We start from the raw sequence: 23,294 nt of genomic DNA, 5'->3' as shown, positions 1-23,294 counted from the left end.
CTCCTTGCTGGGCTTTTGAAGATTTCCCCCTGAACCTTGCAGATGCTTGGGTGTGAGCGGCTGGAGTGAGGAGAGGAGGTGGGAAAGAACCACCAGGGCTAAAATTAGAGCAGAGTTCCCCCATCAGATGCTCCTTTAGCACAGGATTTTGGAGGCTTGTGGTTAGCGGCAGAGTTGCAGGATGAAACCCAAACACAGTTTATGAAATAAGCTGTAAAGAGAACAGTAAAGCAGAGGTGCCTACCTGTAACAGGTGTTCTCCAAGGACAGCAGGATGTTAAGTCCTCACACATGGGAGACACGAGATGAAGCCCTGACACAGAAAACTTGCGTCAAAGTTCCTACAACTTTGACTTGCCATCCTGAGCACGCCCTATACCTCGCATCCATGCGGGGTCCCCCCTTCAGTCTAACAGAATTAGACAAATCAAAAGGCAGGAGAAACCCAACTCTGCGGGATGGCAGGCAGATTTTGTGAGGACTAATCCTACTACTGTCCTCCGAGAACAAATGCTACAGATAAGCAACTCTGCTTTCTTCAAGGACAAGCAGGATGATAGTCCTCGCACATGGGTGAATTTCTAGTTACAGGCTGTCCCCCCAACATAAGAGAGACTAGGAGTCGTCCCCTTCTTGTTGGTAACAAGAGGGGGGAGACAGCCTGAATCCAAACAAACAGGCCCTAGGTAGGAGAGTTAGGTCCTATATCTCACAGATTACAAAGGACAGATTGGCCAAACCTACTATTGTGTCAGCCATTCCTATCCAAGCAATAGTCAGACAGAACGAGCCTTGACATGACCCCCAAGATGAAGTCCTGCCTGGACAGAACAGAAGAAGATGCAATCTGCTAGCCAATAGCAACGCCCAACCTATTTCTATCAAAAAATAGAAGTTGGGGGTACTGTCTATGGGTTTCTTGCTAAGGCTTGCTTGCAGTCCAAACTGTGCAGGGCTCATTCACCTTGGTGAGAATGGGGCCTGGGATAAAATGTTGGTAGGATGATGGAATGGTTAATATGGAAGTCATTCACCAACCTAGGTTCCTGTCTAAGGAGTGCATACACAAGACCACCCTGTCATGATAAAAAAAAAAAAACCCCACAACAACTTAGTGTAAGGTGGATAAGTCACTAAGACCTGGAGCTCCCTAACTGCCACCAAAAATATGGCCTTCCAGGTCAGGTACTTCAGGTAACAGGTGTGCAGCAGCTCTAAAAGGAGCTTTCGTCAGCTGAGCTACCACCACATTGAGGTCCCAAGACAGTGGGAGGCTTCGATTGAAGCAAGCACCACTTGAAACTTACAACTAGAGGCTGTACAGCGATGGGCAATTCCGGTCCTCGAGGGCTGCAAACCAGTCGGGTTTTCAGGATATCCTTAATGAATATGCATGAGAGAGACCTGCATACACACTGCCTCAAGTTGTATGCAAATCTATTTCATGCATATTCATTAGGGGTATCCTGAAAACCCGACTGGTTTGCAGCCCTCGAGGACCGGACTTGCCCACCCCTGATCTACACCATGGTGGCATGCACCAACTGCACTCAGATTAACTGAGTTGGTTTTCAAGCCAGATTCTGATAGGTGTAGAAGGTAAATCAAACAGTTTGTGTGGGGCAAGAGAACTGATCTAAGGCCACACAGAAAACCTCCTTCACTTCAGTCCACAGGACTTTTTAGAAGAGACATTTTCGGAAAGGTTGAGTGGGTCACAAAACTAACCTCTCAACATCCAGGTTGAGAGGTTGGGATATCACAACCTGCCTTGATCTTGCATGAGGAGACCTGGAGAAGTCCCCATACTGATCAGCCTCTGAATGACAACTCCCACAGGAGTGGAAACCAGACCTGTCTTGGCCAATAAGGAGCTATGATCATAGTCCCCTTGTCCGCGAAGCTTCAAGAGTCTTTGTTACTAAGGGAATCTTATGCATACAGAATAACTTTGCCCCAATGCCAGCAAACCAGCCTCAGACGCCTTTGCCTATCTGTCCTGTACAGAGAGCAGAACCAGGAGGTACCTTTAAGGGATCCATGTCTGGGCTCCCCCAAAGGCAGAATATCCGATCCGCAACACCTTGGCCCAGAGACCACTCGTGGTGTCTGAAGGTAAGACTCGTCTGTTCACTAACACATTCTCTGCTCTGGCCAGGTATATAGCCCTGAGCACTATTCTATGGGACACAGCTTATGACCAGATATGAACTGCTTCCTGACACAGGAGGTACAACCCCGTACCTTCCCTGCTTGTTGACATAGCACATCGCCACATGGTTGTCTGTTTGAATCAGGACAACTTTGTTGGACAGCTGATCTCTGAAAGCCCATAGCACATACCTGATCACCCGAAGCGCCAGGTGAACTGGATTTGGCAACAGTGTTCCTGGGTGTTGAGCCCATCTACATAAGCTCCCCATCCCAGGATGGACACATCCGTGGTTAGGATAATTTGGGAAGGAGGACCTATGAAAGATTCCAGTTTCAGATTTGAAAGTACCTGCCACCAGGACAAGCAGTCCCAGAGGGGCAATATAACTATGTACTCCTGGAGGCAGCACTGTAAACTCAGCATCCACTGGGCTTTGCACATGTACAATCTTGCCAAGGGAGTGAACAAATAGTTGCAGCCATATGGCCCAACCTCAACATGTGCCACACTGACACCTGCTGACTCTAATGAATCTCAGCCACGATGGTCATCAGGGTGATGGCCCTTTGACAAGGCAGGAAGGCCTTGGCCTGAGCAGGGATCCTAGAAAGTCCAGTTGACGTGGCGGGCTGAGATGGGACCTCTGATGATTTATGATTAACCCTAGCAACTCCAAAAACCTGGATGGTCAGATGCAAGGACTTGACTGTCCCTGAGATGTACTCTTGACCAGCCAATTGAAAACTTTCTTCCAGCTGCCTAAGCTTCCAAGTTCACGGTCCTCGTTAAATGTAACTTTTGTTTCTTTGGTTTTCTCTTTGATTAGGAAAAAAAAGTTGTTCCTTCCGTTGTTTCAGTTATCTACCCCTGTTCGATGTAAACCGATCTGATATGGTATTTAACCATGAAGGTCGGTATAGAAAAATGTTAAATAAATAAATAATAAATAAATAAAACATGCACCCCCAGCCTACAGAGGTACACTGTCACCACAGCCAGGCATTTTGTATGTGTCTGTGGGGCTGTGAGCCCAAATACCAAACACCAGATACTGGAAGTGTTGGTTTTCTCACCGCGAATTTTGGTGATTTGGTAAGATCTCTAAGTGCGTGTATGCATCTTTCAGATCAAGGGAGCATAGCCAGTCCCCGTTTTGTAAAAAGGAGGCTCAAGGTGCCCAGGGAAACCATCTTGAATTTTTCCTTTCTGATAAATCTGTTCAAGGCCTTTAGGTCTAGGATAGGATGGAGCCCTCCTGTTTTCTTTGGAATTAGGAAGTACCTGGAGTAAAATGCCCACCCTCATTGCCCTGGTGGAACAGGCTTGACTGCTCTGGCCATTAAGAGTGAGGACAGCCTCATTAATAGTACCTCCTGATACACTACCGGCCCCCAAAATGGGCTCAGAGAGCAATTTGGCAGGGCACCTAACAGGTTCAATCGGTACTCTTTGACGATGGGAAGAACCTCACACCAATGGGTTATACTGGGTCACTGGTTTGCAAAGAACTGCAGCCTGCTGCCGACTGGTGGATCCCATCACCCCAGGTATGGGTAACTGGACTATGCTCCCCACGAGCCAATCAAAACCCTGTCCCTGGAGTTTGCTTGAGATGCCGGCTGGGCCCTGGGAGCTCTCTGCTGCCTGGGACTGCTGCAGGAGCCCTGATACTGCTGACAAGAGTGAGGGGTGGAGGATACTACTTCCTCTGATGAAAAAAAAACAAAACACAAACGACTTCTGCCCCAATCTCATTGACCTAACAGAGGACGACAGGTCCAGAGTATTGGCAGAAGGTTGGAGGGTCTCATGGTTGTCCCAGAGCTGGGCCATCACATCCCTTGCCCTATTTCCGAAGAGATTCTTCCCAATACATGGCACATCAGTGAGTCTATCCTGTATCTCTGTTGGAGATCTGAGGCCTGCAGACATGCAATTCTGCAGGTACAGACTACCATTGCAGAGACCCTGGATGCTGTTTTCAACACATCATAGGTTGCTTGGACCTAGTGTTTTATGTACTCCAGGCCCTTATGCACCAGGAACATTAGGCTGTCCTGCTGAGGCAACTGCTTCCGGATATCCTGCGAGTACTGGCTGATGTAGAGCTGGTAAGAAGCTATGTGGGCAATGAGCATGGCTCTCTGAATAACCTCTCTCCCAAGAGTATCCATTGCTCTGTGATCCTTCCCCAGGGCATTGAGGAATGGATTGGAGACTGCTTAGCTCTCTTGAGAGTGGATTTTATTACCACAGATTGGTGGGGAAGCTACTTATCGAATCTGAGAGCCTTCTGGATGAAGTAAATCCTGTCAGCCTTCTTATTCATGGGAGGCACTGTAAGCTGTTAGCACATCCTCAGCAGTAACTCCTTAAGGATGTCATGCACCGGGACTGCCACGACCTCCTCAGGAGGCTCCACAAAACTGAAAGATTTCAAGTATTTTGGGTGTCTGGCATCCTCCTCTGTCAGCATCTGAAAATGGATGGCCACCAATGCCTGCACAAAACTTGTGAAGGTTAGGTCTTCTGGTGGAGACCTCCTTCGCTCTTCTGCAGGAGACCCTCAGAACCAATCAGTGAAGGACTGTGGTGCATCATCCCCCCAGGGGTCATAAGAGTCCTCATCCTCACGACAGACAATGGATGTGGCCCTGGGTGCTCAGCCTTCATCCAGAGGTGCAGGCACCTGGGTCTAAGCCAGCCTAGGCAGAACTTCCTCCTCCAAGGAACCTGCCACGACCACTGTATCAGCAGGGGGAGACTGCAGTGCCCCGATGGGAACCGATGCCAGCTGGGTCAGTAACATGCCAATGAGCTTCAGAGGCTCCAAGAAACTGTACTGGCTCAATCAGTGCCATGGGACGGATGTCCTGCATAGTCCGTTCTGCCAGCTGTACCTGCCGCTTGAGCTCCTCCTCAAACACTGCCAATGCCAGCACTGACTGGAAGAAAGGAGGGGTGACCAGATCTTCAGAACAGATAGGATTGGTGACTGGCATTTGGCCTGGTGGAGACCACTGCAGACCTCTGGCACTGATGGATGACTGGCACTTCGGAACCATCACAGCATGATCTGGAAGATCCCCATGCATCGACAGACTGATGCCAATGCTTCTTTGGCTTCCCTCGATGCTAGACAGTCTTTCCCTGGTTCAGAGGCCAATGACGAGGAACCTGACTATGGTTGGACTCCAGTACCCCTATCAGCTGACAGCACGATTGCCCCGTCCATGTCAATGGCTCTGTGTCCATCAGAGTGGCACCATGGTCCTTAGATACAGATGCCTATGTCTTTTGACCCGAAGAGGTGCTTCATCTTGACAACGACTACATCCTTTTGGGGTTACATTTGTGGCAATGTTTGATGTCATGTGATGCCCCCAGGCAGTGGACACATTCATCATGAGGGTCAGTGATGGACATGGTTCTCTGGCACTGAGGGCATCACTTAAACCCTGATATGACCATGACGGGACAAAAATAAATGGGAAGATCAAAATCTATGGAGACTGGCATCATAGTGGATAATACATTGAAATCATTAGCTCAGTGTGCTGTGGCAATCAAAAAGGCAAACAATGTTAGGAATTAAGAAGGGAATGGCAAAACAATGAATATCATAATGCCTCTGTATTGCTCCATGGTGAAACCACATCTTGAATACTGTGTGCAATTCAGGTCATTGCATCTCAAAAAAAGATGCAGTTGCACTGGAGAAAGTGCAGAGAAGGGCAACCAAAATAAGTGGCATGGAATGGTTGCCCTATGAGGAAAGGCTAAGGAAGTCAGGGCTGTTCAGTTTGGAGACAAGATGACTGAGGGGGGATATGATAGTCTACAAAGTCATGAAAGGACTTAAACATGTTAATGTAAGTCTTATTTACTCTCTCCGATAATAGGACTAGGAGGGCACTCCATGAAGTTAGCAAGTAGCTCATTTAAAACAAATCAAAGAAAATTCTCTCACTCAGTGCAAAGTTAAGCTCTGGAATTCATTGCAAGAGGTTGTGGTTACAGCAAGTGTTACGGGGTTTAAAAAAAGGTTTGGATAAGTTCCTAGAGGATAAATCCATAAATTACTATTAAATTAGCAATAGTAGCTTGAGATTTAATGTTTGGGAACTTGCCAGATACTTGTGACTTGGATTGGTCACAGATGAAAACAGGATACTGGGCTTGGTCCCCTTTATCTGACCCACTATGGCATCTCTTATATTAATGTTAACGTTAAGCAATGCTGCCACAGGGAATGGCATGCAAATGGAAACTTGCCAATAAATGTCAAAAACAGTTACTAAGAACGCTATGGTGGATGCAGGATTAAGCGAAAAATGGAAAGTTTTCCAAATAAAAAAAAAGTCAAAAAGGCCAAAAATGAGCTCACAAAATGTGATGCTGCAGCTCTGCGGAAAAAGATTGAAGGACTCTGCTGGACATGTGGTATGGGCATGCTCAGTGTGACAAGTCAAAGTTCTGGAAGCTTTGAAACAAGTTTTCCATGCCGGGCTCCATCTGATGATGTCACTCATGGGTGAGTCATGTGTGAGGACTACCATCCTGCTAGTCCTCGGAGAAACTAATTCTCATGTAAGCTGTGTTACTCATCCACCCCTCCGCTGGGAACCATGCCTAAAGTTTAGCTCCAGTTTCAGCAGGAAAGCTAACACAGCTCCAGGCCAGACAGCATAAAATACATAAAACTGCTGAAATATTTTAGTGCACAATGAGTTTAAAAGGTATTTCTTTGTCTGCGAATGCAACACACACCTCTGGAGTGGCCCAGATTTCAGTTTCAGATGGGGGGGGGGGGGGGGGGGGCGGCGGAGGGAACCACCACAAAAAAGCCTGAACATGAGTTTGCTTACAGAATTTTGCTATAGCTCTTTTGTCCAAGGATTTAGTTTCCTGCAATTTCTGGAGAGGGAAATTAAAGATTCCACACAAAACTGGAACAAGTGAAAACTTTAGTACAAAACACAGACTTTTGTTCCACTTTTAATTCTCGGTAGTTTCTTCCTGCTCCTTTAAGCTTCCAGCTTAGATAGAACCGGCTGCCATCGATCTACATCACCAACTACTCGAAGGGGGGAAGGCATTTCTCCTATTTGAAATCTTCATCCTACTGCAGCCCAGCCAGGGGCCACCATGGCTCCCTCTGAAATCCAGCTAACACAGACCCTAAGTCTGTGACCGTTAAGCAATGGCTTGAGACTCCCTCCCCTAAGGGGCTGCAAAACGCTACCTCTGCAGCACCTTCAGCCCTCGACGGCCTGGGAATCAAACCCAGAGCCTCTGCATAGCAGCGCAGAGCACTTGTCACCGAGCTGGCTCTTGTTCAATTCTTAAAATTTAGCTAATATTTTTTTCTCCAGCAAAAACTGGAGACTTTTTTTAAAATTGATCACCCCACCTTCCTTTGACTTCTCCAAGACTGACTCATGATTCAGACCACATTTTATGCAAACTGTCTGCAAGCCACAGCTTTGGTTCCAGTAGTCACCAGGAAGGGCAGCATAAGTTAGCAGTACAGAGATATTTATCTCCATCCCAGCCTATCCAGAGCCTCTAACACCCTGCACGTTATTCTCTAATTAAAATGCTGTTCACTGCATAACTAAACATTTAACAGCAACTTGGATGGAAAACTGTAGCATATGGATTAAAAGCTTTTAACCAGTATATTTTCTAGAAGAGGAAAGCTATCACTGTTAGTGAATTAAAAACCTGTGGCTCTAGAGAAGTCTGGCTAGAGCACATCTCAGTTACTTGTAGGGAGATCTAACACGCATCAAGGCACAAAGTATAGAAACCCACGTGCTTTATAGCCTGACTGTGTACCTTCCACCTGCACATGTGCATAGGACAAAAAAAAAAAAAAAAAAAAAATGCATCCTGGACACACAAAACCCGTTCGGAGATGTTTGTGCTTTGGATAATGGAGTTCTCCTGTTTTGCTGATTTACCATTCTGCCTTTGAATAAAAGATAGCAATAACTGGATATTGTAGTCACATTTTAACATGGGCATGAGAGACCGTATTCACAAAACAAAGGCAGCTAAAAAAAACCCATTTAATTTGGGGGCATTGTGTCCACACCAGCTCTTGCCCGGCTTCACATGAGGGACAAATGTAGGAGACTTAAAGACCGTCCAGTGTGCACGAGTAAGCCTGAGGGTTAACTTGCAAACCCTGGCAGGACAAATGCAGCTAGAATGAAAAAAAAACCCATAAGTAAATAGATGACCAGACAAAAGTACACTGGGAGAGGGAATAAAACAGAAGAGTAGAGAGGCACATGGGGGAAGTGAATGAAGGCTCATGGCACCAGATTCCAGCCTCGATCAGAATTAAGTTGGAAGCTGAAAGGAGCTCTCTTTCATAGTACGATGCCTAGTCTTACCGTGGTATAAAACAAGAAACTTGGTTTGAAAGAGGCAATTGTATTCCTGGATCCTCCCCCCACCTGACGCTGCATAAACGTGTTTGCTTAGAACAGGGTCTCTTACCAGCCAGGAAAAGCAGGGCGCCGATCAGTCTCAGCAGGGTAAACTGCGGCATGCACAGGGCCAGGAAGGAGAGGAGGAAGCAGATGATCAGAATTATGAAGCCAATGATCAGCATGGCAGCAGTGGCTCTACCCCAAGCTGGAAAAAAGAAAAATACAAAAAAAAGGATTGTTAAACCTGTTACCAGAAAGATCCAAAGCTTGGCATGTGGTTTTCTTAGATCAAGTCGCATAGCTGGCTCAGCATCTTCAACTCTGATTTGATTATGCCACTTATACCAACATATGCTTTATTTTTCCCACAATATCTTTCAGTTCGGTCAAAAAAAAAAAAAAATAAAGGAGACAGGAGCTGAAAAGAAAAAAAGGTGTTACTGTTTTCACCGTCAGCAAGATATACTATATGATCCTCTCTCTCTTCTCACCTTTGTCCTCTGGCTGCCACCCTCCCTCAAACCTGCAGATAAATGTAAGTTAACAGGCTGAAGGAAAAAAAAAAAAAAAAAAAAAAAAAAAAAAAAAAAAAAAAGAGGGGCAGTGCATCTGGTTAGCCCACCCTCAGTGGCACTGCTGGGGTCTGCCACACCTCTTATGAAGAGTCACTTTCATGCAATCCCTTAGGGCAGTGTCTCAACGCCTCCCCTAAGGTGTATCTAACTGGTCAGGTTTTCAGGACCTCTGTAAAGAATATGCAGGCTGCTGTATGCAAGTCTCTTTCATGCATATTCATTAGGGATCGCCTGACAACCAGGGCAGGGCAGGGCTGGGAAACGCTGGCTTGGAGAACTCACTTGCCATTTGTTTGTGGCTTTTCTTCTCTTTCATGGATCTGAATCCAGTTGCCAAATTGTTACTTGACGTAAAATAACTTTCCTTCCTTTCTGGTCACTGAAGAGCTGGGATGAGATGTAACATTGCTCTATATTGAAAACTCTACAAACTGCTTGCTAGCCTACCCTTATACTAGTTTAGTGCAAGACAAGTCCTCCATAATCAGTATTTTCCCCCCCAACCCATTCCTGGAGGCACAGAAGCAGTTACGTTTTCTGCACTGCCGTAAATATGCACAAGATTTATTCTGCATATATCTGAGACACCATGAGACCCATATTCAATATGCTGAATAAACACATGTAAAGTTAGCTGGCTATTAACCCTAACCGGCCATTAATTGAATATGGCCAATGAGGTTTGAAGGTATCCAGCTTAGTGTCGCCAAATTACTGGCCACTTCTCCGGATATCTTGGTAAGCAGTGCATCTTTGGGGGGGGGAAGGAGTGATGCCCACCCCCATGAATCTACCCCCTCCCTATAAGCTTCTGAAAAAAAAAAAAAAAAAAAAAAAAAAAGCCACCCTCAAACTTTACAACTTTCAAAAAGCATTTGCCACCAGCCCGGCCCTCGCTCCCCCATTAAAAATACTTAAAATGTCCCTCCATACCTTCAATGGCCCCTCTTCTGTGTGCTGAGCTGGCTGTTGTCAGCATTCCCAGCCGATAGCTGTTTATTACCTGGAAGCGTTACTTAGGTAATAGACTAAACTGCGCTGCATGCGGCCGGGATCGCAGACAACGGCCAGCCCAGCACACAGAAGAGGGGCTGGCGGCAATGTCTTTTGAAAGTAGTGAAGTTTCCGGCAGCTTGTTGGGACCGCGGAGGAGACTGTTTTGTAGCTTTGTAAAGAGGGAAAAAAAACCCCTAACTTTCAGTGGATTAGATACACTCCCACTAAGTGCATGTCAGGGAAAATTGTGTTTGCTGATAACCTCAACTGTTAAAAAAAAAACCCAAAAAAACAAACAAACCACAGACTTTGGTAAAATGGCTACAATACCTCTGGGAAAAGCTAGAAAGCTGAGAGGAAATGGGTGAAGTGGAATGACAGTGGGCCCAAATTAAAAAAAGAGAACTAAAACAAAGGAGACAAAATAAATAGGAAGAAAAAGGAAAAAAGGTGGTGGTTGAAAAAAAGGTAAAAGATCAGCGGTCAAAAAGTATAAAAGAGAACTCAAACGCAGGCAAGAACACCTGGTGAGGCTGAAGGAAACAAGGGAAAAAAGCAGATTGGTGAAAGCTAGACTGGAAGAGAGACACAAAGAAAGCATGGTGAAAAAAAAAACCATTTCAGATATATTAGAGAAAGGAGGCATTGGAAGTCAAAAGAGATGAGGAGCAAGGTGTAGAGAAAGATGGACAGAAGCCACCACTTCCTCTTCCGATGCATGAAGGAACTCCCTCGGAGGGGGCGAATCTACCGCTCACTGCAGAGGGCTCCATCCCAGCCGGAAGCTCCTGGGCGACTGTGAGCTGCCCTATGTGGAACGTTTCCTCCATCATACAGGGTCATTCAAACAAACCGCGTTAGGGCCCTAACGCATCGCGAGATACGTATGCAAATTTTAAAAATGTTTATGACAGGTGGTTTAACATTGTGATAGCGTAATGCACTTTATAACTACACCTATTTTCCCTGACATTAAGCCTGAAATGGGAATTGCGCTAAGATTGCAAATTCTGTTGTGGGTGAGAGAGCTTGAGCCAGACACCGGGGAGGCACATATAGTAATCAAATTTTATACCACTACAGGGAGGGTCATCCAGTAACCTGAAGTGAGGTTTTAGGGGGCAGTTTTACATGCACAGTAGACATCAGGGAAGATTTGATGTGATTTAGGAGTAAGGAAAGGTACACAAAGATGAGACTCGTACAATGTACTCTCGCCCTATTTTGGTGCCCTTTCCTCACGCCAAATCACATCTTCACCGATGGGTACTGTACTGTTTGCACCTCTGATCATGCATGCACAAGCTGCCCCCCCCCCCCCAAAGTCTCTCTCTCAACCGGAAAATGCTTGTCTTGGTACTTCTCAGCTTGCACAGGTACGATAAATTTAACATGTGTTGCAATAAAATAGCGCATGTTGCGGTATCTAAAAAGTCTCCCTATCCATGCCCCTCCCCTTTTTTTTAATCACAGGTGCTATTCATGCAAAATGATGTATCTAGATCTTAGATAGGAAGGTTGCAATCTCTCCTTTCTAGTCTTCAGGAAGCAAAGAAATTCTTCACCTGCTCCGAAAGCTGAACCCCCACAGGCTGAGGGACCCATTGGACTTAAAACTGGAAAGATATCCCCTTCAGAAACCCAGACTGTTTCATCCTCATTCAAAGTTATCAAAGCCAAATGGTGCCAAGTGGGCATTCAGGGCTGCAGTGGCAACATTCGTGTTGGCTCAAGAGGTTCTCTGCGCTGGTTGCACCAGCATCTGGCAGATATGACCAGCAGTGCCAGAGAGAAGTATCCCTCTGCAGCACAGTAAGCCTGAGCTTTTCCTCACTCTGAAAAAGCAGCCTTCGGAGGACATTTCTGCACCAATGGATGGTGCCCTGGCTTGTGTCCGATCCAGAGAAAGTAGAAAGCTCAGCGTCATGGGTGTCTTCTGCATCATGAAAGATGGAACCTGCTCCAAGGTGACCTCTCACCTCAGAGAGAAGGGTGGCTTTGCTCCAGCAGAGTCCCATGCTTCCTCTAACGCCAAGGAAGACAGCCCACAAGTGGATCCCTCATGCCTCAGCGGGCATCTTAATCTTCTGCACTAAGCTCCGTCCCTGACCTGTAATGGATCTGGGAAATCTGTACTAGGAGGGTGAGAAGAGCTTTTCTAGACTTGTGGGAAAGAGGGGGTAGATAAGAACCTGAATCCTCCGTGGCAGAGCTCCTTAACAGGCACTTTCCGCAGAGCCTCCATTCTCAAGGCCCAGTACGGCTGTGCCCTCAGTCATCCTACCACAACTGTAGCAGCCAGAAGCCCAGGCAACGATAGCAAAACAGAACGTGTTATCGTAATGGAAAGCCAGCATCCACCAATGCAGGCCTTAAAAACCACAGACTGCAGTGTCTTGGCCTTTTCCTTTTCAGTTTAAGGGGGAGGGGAAGCCACATTCTGTTGAGGGGGCTAAGGCAGCAGCATAAGACAACCCCCCCCACACACACACACAAACAATAAGGTAGAAACTGGCCAAAAAATTCAGCTAAAAAAAAAAAAAAATCTTGCCAAAAGAGAACTGGGAACACATCCATGTGGTAGCTTGGAGGAGGAAAGAGATGCAGGCTCGTGAGCCCCTTAGTAACTCCGGTACACACACAGTAAAAAAAAACAAACATATATATATATAAATTTTAGAGCTGGGTCTGTGTCTGTGCTGTCTGGCACAGATTTTAAGTGTGGTATACACACACACACACACGTATGTGCAGATTAAATATGCACATATATAAAGATATATCCTCTCTCATTAGAAAAGCCTCATAAGGGAACAAGCATTAACTTCTGTACAGAGCAGCAAGTTGTAGGAAGCTAAAAAGCGCTTGTGTTTTTCAGCTCTCCAATCGTGTGTTTGTGTCACAGGCTGACAGATGTTGGTCGGGGAGTAGCAGCTGGCAGGCAGAAAACCCAGAATATAAAAGCACTGGTGAAGGAGCTGCAGAGGGACTGTGAAGCAGCACAGAGGGAGGGAAGATGAGAGCGTGCATTCCTCCCATCCCCCACCCCATAGAGCAGCCGCAAGACGCACAGACCTAGATTTCCCGTCACAGGCACACACACACGCCAGTCATGGAGTCATAAAATAGGTTCTTAAGGTTGCTGTGCAATGCTAGACTTTGCTTTCCAATCACTCGTACACTGGAAATCTAAGCAGTGAATAAACATTCCCGCTCTATATTCAGATAAATTCACCAAGGAGTCCTACATCAGATTTTTTTCTTCTTTCCCTTGTGGTTTAGTGAAGAGGAAAACAGGGAAACAGAGTACCATGCCTGGCACCCCCCGTGTGAAAGGCCTCCTGGAGCACAAGGCTGGCAAACCAATACCACGGCTGCTGTGCAGGTTTTCAAACCTCACAAAATTTAGAGTCAAAACTGAATTTCAATTAAAAAATAAAATCAAACCACACCCTGAGCCTCTAAAATTAACATCTATATTATTTTTGCACATTTTTATTTTAATTCAGCTAAGCATACCCATATCTAGTAGGGGCAGGCCACACATACATCAAAATGGGAATGCAGAGCAATGGCGGAGGGAAAAAAAAACCCAAAAACCCAACCCACTTTTAAGCAGTAGATTCATGACCTTGTCAAACTCAGGTGTACCTGATTTTCACAATTCCCCATAGGCTGATAACAGACCTGAAGGAGCTGATTCAGGGTAAAATATAAACATTAAGAACCAAGTTAAAAAAAAAAATATGCAATTGAGTTGGTGCCCAGGGGCTCAGCTGGTAAGTGCTGTGTGCCGTTCTGAACAAGTTCCCCCTCTTCCAGGTCCCGAGTCAATCTCCCACACCCTGGGCTGGCCGGGGACTGGGGACGCTGCACAGGTGGTGTCCACAGCGTTAAGGATAACACCTTGAAGCCTGATTTAGAGCCCAGGATACCAGGAGGAGATCTCAGGACCCCCTGCTCCAATGACCAGATTGGGGGGGGGGGGGGGGGGAAGAGATCTCTGGGTAGTTGTGAACGAGGGTTCATGATGCCAGAATCCCAGCACTGATTCCCACTGAGCTGGAAGGTGGAAAACAAAAAAACAAAACAGGAGCACACCAGGTTCAAATAAAGTGTAAAGTAAAAAAAAAACTGTGTATAGAGTTTTAAACTAGCATACATTTATGGTACAAGACCAAGAGATGCTGAGCAAGATGGACAGAAAGCTTTCTGAATGCCAGCACTGAGAGAGAGTTAGCCTTGCTAAAACCAAAGTGTCAAAAAGAAAAAAAAAAGAAAGAAAAAAAATACACCCCCCTCAGCTAGATCCTGCCGGTTTCAAACAGGACAGCATTCGTTCTGGTGGAAAACCACAGCCCGGTCACTGTGGATCTGTTTAAAAAAACAAAACAAAAACAAAAACTTATGGATTGAATCCAACTATCATCCTGCTGTCAACAAAACCAAAAAGGTTTTTAAATATTAGAGACTACTGCGAGTTATAATTCAGAACAGATCATATAATCACAAACTAGTAATAAAAACATGGGGAGTGCGGTAAAACCAAAGAATTTTTAAAAATTCTGAACATGCCAAAGCTGCACTCCCCTATCAGAACGAGTTAACCCTCACGGTCCAGAAACAAAAAGGTTATCCAGTTAAAAATTGCTTTTATTGCTCAAATATGAACTGGGGGGGGGGGGGGGGGGGGGGGGGGGAGGGGGGAGAGAAGAATCATGAAATTTTCAAGAGTTAACATGATTGTAAAAATCTTATTTAAAAATTATTATTGTATTCCGCTTACCCTGAACCAGTCATCCTAAGCAGAGGGGGCAGAAAAGTAAGTAAGAGAAAAGCAAGTGCCGTCTCCTTTCAAAAAAAAAAAAAAAAAAAAAAGAGAAAAAGCCTATCAATATTTCCAAGGCGTGTGCACAGCCAGAGCAAACTCCCTCCCTCCCTGCAAACATGCTGACTGCTTTCTTAAAGAAAAAAAAAAAAGTCACTTCACTGGGTTTTGTGAAGTTTCCACAGATCCCAGTGTGTGCTCACAACATGAACCATTAAAGGGAAACACTAGCAAATGGATTTTTTTTTCTTCAAGACTAATTAGCCAACAATCTGAAATCTACCCTTTTTGAAAACAAAAATTTTCTGTTTGGTAGTACCTGGCCCAGTGCTTGCCAACCCTCTCCTGGAGGCACACCTGTTCAGTCTGATTTCCAGGACTGCCACAATGAATATGCATGAAAGATTTGCAGTCTCATGCATATTCATTGTGGCTATCCTGGAAACCCGACTGAACAGGTGTGCCTCCAGGAGAGGCTTGGGAAACGCTGATCTAGCCAGCAATAGTGCTCTTGGACTCATTTCCAGACCTGCCAGTTGACTCAGTTAAACGAGAGAAACTTTTGAGCCAGTCTTTTTTGTAAAACCAACACACACATTACAACTTACATCCCAGTGCACTGTAGTAGCTGTAATCCTGCAGCTACCATTTGACATCAGCACAGCAGGTACCGAAATGCACCAGGATGGGACTCTGGTCAGAAATCCAGACCTGGTCTAAAATCCTTCCTTGGGTCACTTGGCCTCACTGCATTTTCTATTTGCCCTGTAAGTCACCATCTTAATTTCTTTGCATTACCCATGGTAAGAGTGCTAAGGGGAGTTTGTGCACTTTATTTTGGTTCCACCGGGAAAGCTTCAGACAGGAGAAGGGCGATAGAGTTAGCAGAAGACAGGTGCATACAGAGACAGGGAGGTGACAGCTCATGTTGGCTTTCAGGGCCCAGAGTCAGTGTGGCAGGTCCTAACTGGGGCCAGACCATGCCCAAGGGTAAGAACCAAGGGCTAGTTTTGGCAACTAGAAGGAGGCTAGCAGCAGGGTCTGGATCCAGGGAAAGGTTTTGCAGCAGTTAAGGAAGGCTGTTTTTATTTAATATTTTTCCAGCCTTTCATAAAAGTTACATACGCAAGCCAAATGTTTGTATAGCAGCACACATGAAAAAAATCAATGCATACAGAACTGCTCCTCGCCACCAGTTCTTTAAAATGTTACAGAGGACATATTTCTTTAAAGCTGTGAAATCAAGTTCAGTATAATCTGGTTGAGAATCTGCAATCCACAAACTGTTCTCTATAGTGAATACTCAGGAAGAAAATTTACAACATTTATAGGTGAATTTAAAAAAAAACAAAAAAAAAAAAACTTTGCGTGTAAAAATAGCACATACCCAAACTTTACCTTTTCAAAACTGATCACATAAACATGTATATCCACTTTTGGCACACTTATGCATGAAAAAGGTTGCAGGCCGGGGCAAGGCCAACACACACACATGTACATTAAACTTAGTTTAATGTACATGTGTACATTAAACTAATTTAATTTAATTTTGGATTTCAGCAAAGCTTTTGATACGGTTCCGCACAGGAGGCTGGTGAATAAAACGAGAAGCTTGGGAGTGAGTGCCGAGGTGGTGACCTGGATTGCAAATTGGTTGACGGACAGAAGACAACGTGTGATGGTAAATGGAACCTTCTCTGAAGAGAGCGGTTATAAGTGGTGTACCGCAAGGATCGGTGTTGGGACCGGTCCTGTTCAATATCTTTGTGAGCGACATTGCGGACGGGATAGAAGGTAAGGTTTGTCTTTTTGCGGATGACACTAAGATCTGCAACAGAGTGGACACGCCGGAAGGAGTGGAGAGAATGAGACGGGATCTAAGGAAACTGGAAGAGTGGTCGAAGATATGGCAGCTGAGATTCAATGCCAAGAAGTGCAAAGTCATGCATATGGGGAGTGGAAATCCGAATGAACTGTATTCGATGGGGGGGGAAAGGCTGATGTGCACGGAGCAGGAGAGGGACCTTGGGGTGATGGTGTCTAATGATCTGAAGTCGGCGAAACAATGCGACAAGGCGATAGCTAAAGCCAGAAGAATGCTGGGCTGCATAGAGAGAGGAATATCGAGTAAGAAAAGGGAAGTGATTATTCCCTTGTACAGGTCCTTGGTGAGGCCTCACCTGGAGTACTGTGTTCAGTTCTGGAGACCGTACCTTCAAAAAGACAAAGACAAGATGGAGGCGGTACAGAGAAGGGCGACCAGGAAGGTGGAGGATCTTCATCGGATGACGTACGAGGAGAGATTGAAGAATCTAAATATGTACACCCTGGAGGAAAGGAGGAGCAGAGGTGATATGATACAGACTTTCAGATACTTGAAAGGTGTTAATGATCAAAAGACAACGACAAACCTTTTCCGAAGGAAAAAATCAGCAGAACCAGGGGTCACGATTTGAAGCTCCAGGGAGGAAGATTCAGAACCAATGTCAGGAAGTATTTCTTCACGGAGAGGGTGGTGGATGCCTGGAATGCCCTTCCGGAGGATGTGGTGAAGACCAGAACTGTGAAGGACTTCAAAGGGGCGTGGGATAAACACTGTGGATCCATAAAGTCAAGAGGCCGCCAATGAAGAGTAGGTGACTCGCCAGAATGATGGCTACTGCCTGGAGTCAATACCCTTATTAAATAAACATACACAGGCTTACAGTGACTCCAACATTGCTCTAAGCTTCAACAGCAAGAGGAAATGTGGGAAAAAGGATTCACACTCACAAAGAGGGGAGTAGCTGGCTTGTTACGGCGGTTACTACCCCAAATCAAATAAGCCTGATACTTCACTTTCAATGCATATACAGCAAAGTTCTCTGATTCAACGGCAGGGGAGAAGAAAAACTGATACTTCACACATCCAGCAGAGCTCTCTGCTTCAACGGCAGGGGAGAAGAAAAGAGGGTTCGCACTCACAAAGCGGGAAGTAGCTGGCTTGTTACGGCGGTTACTACCCCAAACCAAATGTGCCTGATACTTCACTTTCGATGCACATCCAGCATGGCTCTCTGCTTCAACGGCATGGGAGAAGACTTATACGTCACACATATCCAGCATAGCTCCCTGCTTCAACGGCAGGGGAGAAGAAAAACAACCAATAAGGGCTAATAACATAGTCTGGGTAAAACAAATAAAGCATGGGTGCAGCTTGCTTATTGTGGCGGCTACTACCCCTAACGAATCAAGCTAGATATTTCACTTGGATGCAGCTCCATCACTGCTCTCTACATTAAAGGTGGGGGTGGAAGGGAAATAGAACCAAGAGCTAAGAGAAACAGATAAGTATGAGAGAAAATATGTGTGAAGCTTGCTGGGCAGACTAGATGGGCCATTTGGTCTTCTTCTGCCGTCATTTCTATGTTTCTATATGTTTAGTTGTAAAAATACATGAGTATCTGGCATAAGTGATATTAAGACGTGGTTATTGTGTTGTACAGATTGGGTGGCAGGTCAGGCTGAAGAATTAGGAAGCTCTGACTTGAGGACTGGTAAGCTGGTTAATTTCACAGACGTGCAGGTTTTAAAATTGGCTGACTCACGTACGTTTTATCGTGACTTATGCAAGTCCTACTTTTGCACGTTAAAATATACACATTTTAAATAGGCAGGAAAAATACATGCATTAATATATGTGTTTCAATGCTTTGCATGTATTTGTGCATAAGCCTACATACACTTGTATGTTGCAGAATAGAACTATGCATGCATAGTTTACACACAGGTTATACAATACAAGGGTAAGAGCTTAGTTTGGGGACTGGGTTGCATTGTATTTTAGTTATCCTGAAACCCAAACCTGTTGAAGGCACTAGAGAGCAGCAGTTGAAAAGCGCCAAGATCGAACCCTACACCTCGCAAAGGCAGGTGTCTGGACTGTGGAAGGCCTGCATTAACAGAAAAATCTGATGCTCTTTTAAAAAGGAAAGAAAAAGAAAACACACATTTGTTCTACAATGATTAGTCGCCAACTTGCAGTAAGAACAAAGGGCCCGATTTTCAAAAGTATTTACATGCATAAAACCATGTTTTACATGTGTAAATGCACTTTGAAAATTGCTACAATATATGCCACTGAACTGTCCATAGGATTTATCACACGTACACTATGCACATAAATAGCTTTTGAAAATTGCTATGACAGTATGTTACATTTATACTTCTAATTCCTTTGAAAATTCACCTGAAAGACTACAAATGCAATTATCCATTAAAAAAAAAAGAAAAGAAAAGAAAGAAACCCTTATACTAAGTAGCAAACCAGGACAAACTAAGATTACTTGGCAACCATGCAATCTTAAATCTGCGTAAAAATATAGATGCACTCTTAACATATCCCAAACTATACTACTAACCCTGCAGCAGGCTAAACATTACATTATCCCAATAAAGACAGATATGCTCAAGCAGCACTTTAGTTAAAATAATTGCTTTAAAAATCAGGGTAGCCTAACAAAATAGGACTTTGAGTGCAAGTCCCACTTACAATGGCCCAAAAGTAAAGTTAATGAATAACCACCTAGTCAACCAGTCCAGACATTATCAATCTAAGCTAACACCATCCTGGATCTCCACTTTCCTCTAGCAGGCAATGAATCCAAGCTTTTCTTGTAACAGCGCTTATGAAATGTATTCAAGAGGAAAAAAAATTTACAAGAATTTAATTTGAACATTTGGGAATGAATTGGTGGGTGGGGGGGTGGAGAACTAATGATTTAGAATAGGGGTATAAAAAAAAATAGATCTCACAATTGAAAAATTGCTTATAGGTTAACGTGAGTCATATAATGGCACTAAATCATAAGTTTACTTTTATGTATGTCCTACCAAGTGCTGACGTGGTTATAATCCTCAAATCATTCACGGTCCCAGGAACCTTTAAGTTATTCCAAATATGCAAATAAAGTCTCATGGCAGTCCAGCATATATTTGCAGTACATGGTAGCAAAGCTGGAGATTCAACAAAATAAATAGATAAAATTGAAGCAATAGCTTCAAAAATAAATAGTCTACTTATCTCAGTCTCAAAGTAGCTTTTGTCGTGGTAAGTTTTCAAACTGACAAGCCTGACACTGCAGTGTTTCCAAGGATACTTCGTCGGGGGGAGCCAGGTTGTTAGAAAAAAAGGCTCATAAAGTCACCCCAACGGAAGAAATGTCCCCCTTTTAAAACTGAGAGGTAACGGTTACCTCTCGGCAGCAAAGCTGCTCACTGTGCTGTCTCGGATATGGTTTAAAGGGAAGCTCCAGAACAGAAGACAATGTCAACCAACATGAAACTGTACCAAAGCTGCATCACGCTCAGAGAGGATCAGGATAGGAATGAGGCCTATCCTCTTTCCCCAATACTGGTCAGTGTTCTGGATACTATCTGTACATCAAATGGCTTGTAGGAATACTCAAATATTGATGGCAAAAAAATCCAATTTAAATGAAATACCAAAAAGCACCCCCAAGACATTATCTTGAATGATTAACTTCAAACACATTAACTTAACGTTTGTTATAATGTGTGGCATAGTTCCAAAGATTTTTAATCCAATGGAGGAGGAGTCCAGATGATATGCTCCAAGACTGTCATGAATCCTGTTTCACCAGTACTAGCTGCATCCGAGTAAGCTCCTACAACATAAGATTTGCTCCCAAATTATGGTAGACTTTCAGCCACTTAAGAACGGTGGTTGGTACATTAATGGAGCTGCAGTTGCACTTTAAAAAGCAACATTAATGCGATCTAATGTTACAAAAACCACCTAAGGACAAACGAGTTTAGACACGATCCCACAAGACAAAGCAGAGCTTTCATCCACTGGGAGGACTTGGTACATCCAACATGCTGGAGCTCGCTTTAGAGATGGTACAGCTGTAGTACTGCCAGCGTGGGGTCCAGCTCCTCGCTTTCTATTCATAGGACGGTAACAGAGGAGGAGCTCAGACTGCGTAGTCAGCAATATACCTTTGCAATAATTATGAGCGGTAAAGGTTGGATGACATTCTGGATTCTAGTTCTAACAAAACCGGAACACGTGACCATTGTCCTATCCAAAGCCAGGCCTCACCCTCACATACAGCCAGGCATTACAGTACCTTCCTGGCAGGATGCTAGTTCAAAAACTAAACTGAAAGCACACAATAGTCTGCCAGCAAGTTACTGCAAAATCCTGCTCCTTGGTTGATGGGTACCCAACCGTGGGCAGTCTGCAATGTTGGCTCGTTGCCCATCTGAAGGCTGGCACCAATCCCTTCTTACTGAGAATAAAGATGCACCCAGCAGCTGAGAAGCAATGTTAGGTGATGACTGACAGGCAAAAAAAAAAAAAAAAAAAAAAAAGGTTTTTGTTTTTTTAAAGTAATAAGCCATCTAGCTAAAAGGGTCCTCATTCTGGCCTGCTCTGGTGCAAAATGAGACTGCTGATGGCTCTGTAACAACCTCTTATGCCGTCAGAAAAAAAAAAAAAAGAGAATGGAAATACTTAAAGTATTAAAGCTTGGCATCTGACAAAAAGAAAAATAAATAGTTTCATGCAGATACCATATTAAAACACAAACATAAGTGATGCAATATAATTTGTCCCTTTATTTAAGTTTTATATTACAGGCTCTATCACAAGACTGATGTGGAGTATTAAACATTAAAATAAAAAGTCCTCCCCTCTATCCCTTCTTCTTTAATATACACAAAGTTATGAACCTGAAGCCATGAGTGATTTGTTTCTGGCTCACTGCAAACTACAGGGCTTGTACCAAAAGTAATCGCAATGACCTCCGAAATTAATCACTCCTCCTTGCTATTTCACTATTGTTCTGGTTTTCCAGCCCTGCCTTTGCTCATATGCTCATTCTGTCATGACTGTGCCAGGCAAGCCCAGGTGAGCTCAAAGCACACCCTGAAACAGCCCCACCTCCAGACAGCTCTCCCACGCTAGATCTCGCAGCTGCTTTTCCCAGCCACGCAGTTATTTTACCCAGACTGATATCTCCCTCGAGAGGTGAGCAAATGATGCACTATGGTCTGTGACTATGCTATATTGAGGCAGATATCCATAGGATTAGACACTTCAGCATGCTGGCTGCTGTAATACTCCTGGTGAAAAACTAGATTTTGTGCCAGGAGGTGACACAGAAAGCTCACGTACACTAAGCAGTATGTAGTCCAATGAAAGGGGATCACACCTTGCAGAGAGAGTCTGGAGGAGGAGGAGAATGCACGCTATCTGGCTGCAGTTCTTCCTAGCGCCCAGCCAGACTCCACAGCAGGCCTTTGAAGAGGCATTGCCAGACCATGCGCTCTCAAACCAGCAGACACAGCAATGCAGGAGATAGAACAGAAAGTGCTAAACTCCGGAGGCCCCTGTCCAATTGTTCTACCATTTAGCTTTGAGCAGGACCCCTAAACTCCTTATGTTCAGACACAGATGGCAAGCTGTTCACGGCAAGGCCACTAAACTGGCGACGTACCTTGAACAGTAATGTTCACATTAAAAAGAATTGCAGAGCGATTTCCTCCAAACCTCCCCCTCCACACACACACAGTTAAGTCTACAGCCATAATTTATGGTGAAATGTTATTTACTCTTCTAGGACTGTATGTAACCTGCCTAGAGTGGTAGTTAAGTTACTACCTTAAGCACCTGGCTGAGCACAGACTGGTGGTGGTATTCTGGTCTTTATCTGTTATGATTTACTATGTTACTATGTTGAATACCTGTTCCTGAAACTTTAGTTGCTATAGGTTGAATGGTTCAAGAAATAGATTTACACACAAAAAAAAAAAAGTTGCTTATATAGTCAATTTAAGGAAAAATCCCCTAATTAAAAAAAAGCCCACAATAAAAGAAGCACATTTCTTTTGTGAAGTGCTCCAATACTGACAGGATTTACAAAAGCCTGCACTCCAAGACATGGGATATTCCAGATGAATTAGGACCTCTGTTACTCTGATGAATTAACACCACTGGTTTTTGTCACTAAATAGTAGAATAGAGTTAATTAGCAGCATCATGACTTCACCTATGGCAGCTGCCCTGGTGCCTTGGGCAGGCGTTAAATTTCTGAGTGTAAAATATGCGGCTTGGCCACAACATATTACTTTCAGGGTAATAACTAATAGAGGTGCCTGGCCGCGTGTTTTCCCCCACACACAATATCATCCCTTACAGTATAAGGGGTAATAATAGCGCATCTAAAACGCACTGCCAAAAGGGGCTAAAAGGTTTGTGCTCAAGTATTCCTCGTTGGATTCAATTTTCTGAA

At 44.5% G+C, this 23,294-nt stretch overlaps 1 protein-coding gene across 1 annotated transcript in view; it reads right to left on the bottom strand.

Annotated features, from left to right (window-relative positions):
• PERP (p53 apoptosis effector related to PMP22) overlaps positions 1 to 23,294 on the bottom strand; it is a 38,293-nt gene that overhangs the window by 3,801 nt on the left and 11,198 nt on the right. Inside the window, exon 2 of the mRNA XM_029596477.1 lies at positions 8,666 to 8,803. Coding sequence (XP_029452337.1) covers positions 8,666 to 8,803 — 138 coding nt within the window. The remainder of the gene's footprint in view (positions 1 to 8,665; positions 8,804 to 23,294) is intronic.

The sequence above is a fragment of the Rhinatrema bivittatum genome, chromosome 3 (genome assembly GCF_901001135.1).
Source record: "Rhinatrema bivittatum chromosome 3, aRhiBiv1.1, whole genome shotgun sequence".
Lineage (NCBI taxonomy): Eukaryota > Metazoa > Chordata > Amphibia > Gymnophiona > Rhinatrematidae > Rhinatrema > Rhinatrema bivittatum.
The sequence above is the reverse complement of the archived record's forward strand: the minus strand, read 5'-3'. Positions and strand labels throughout refer to the sequence as shown.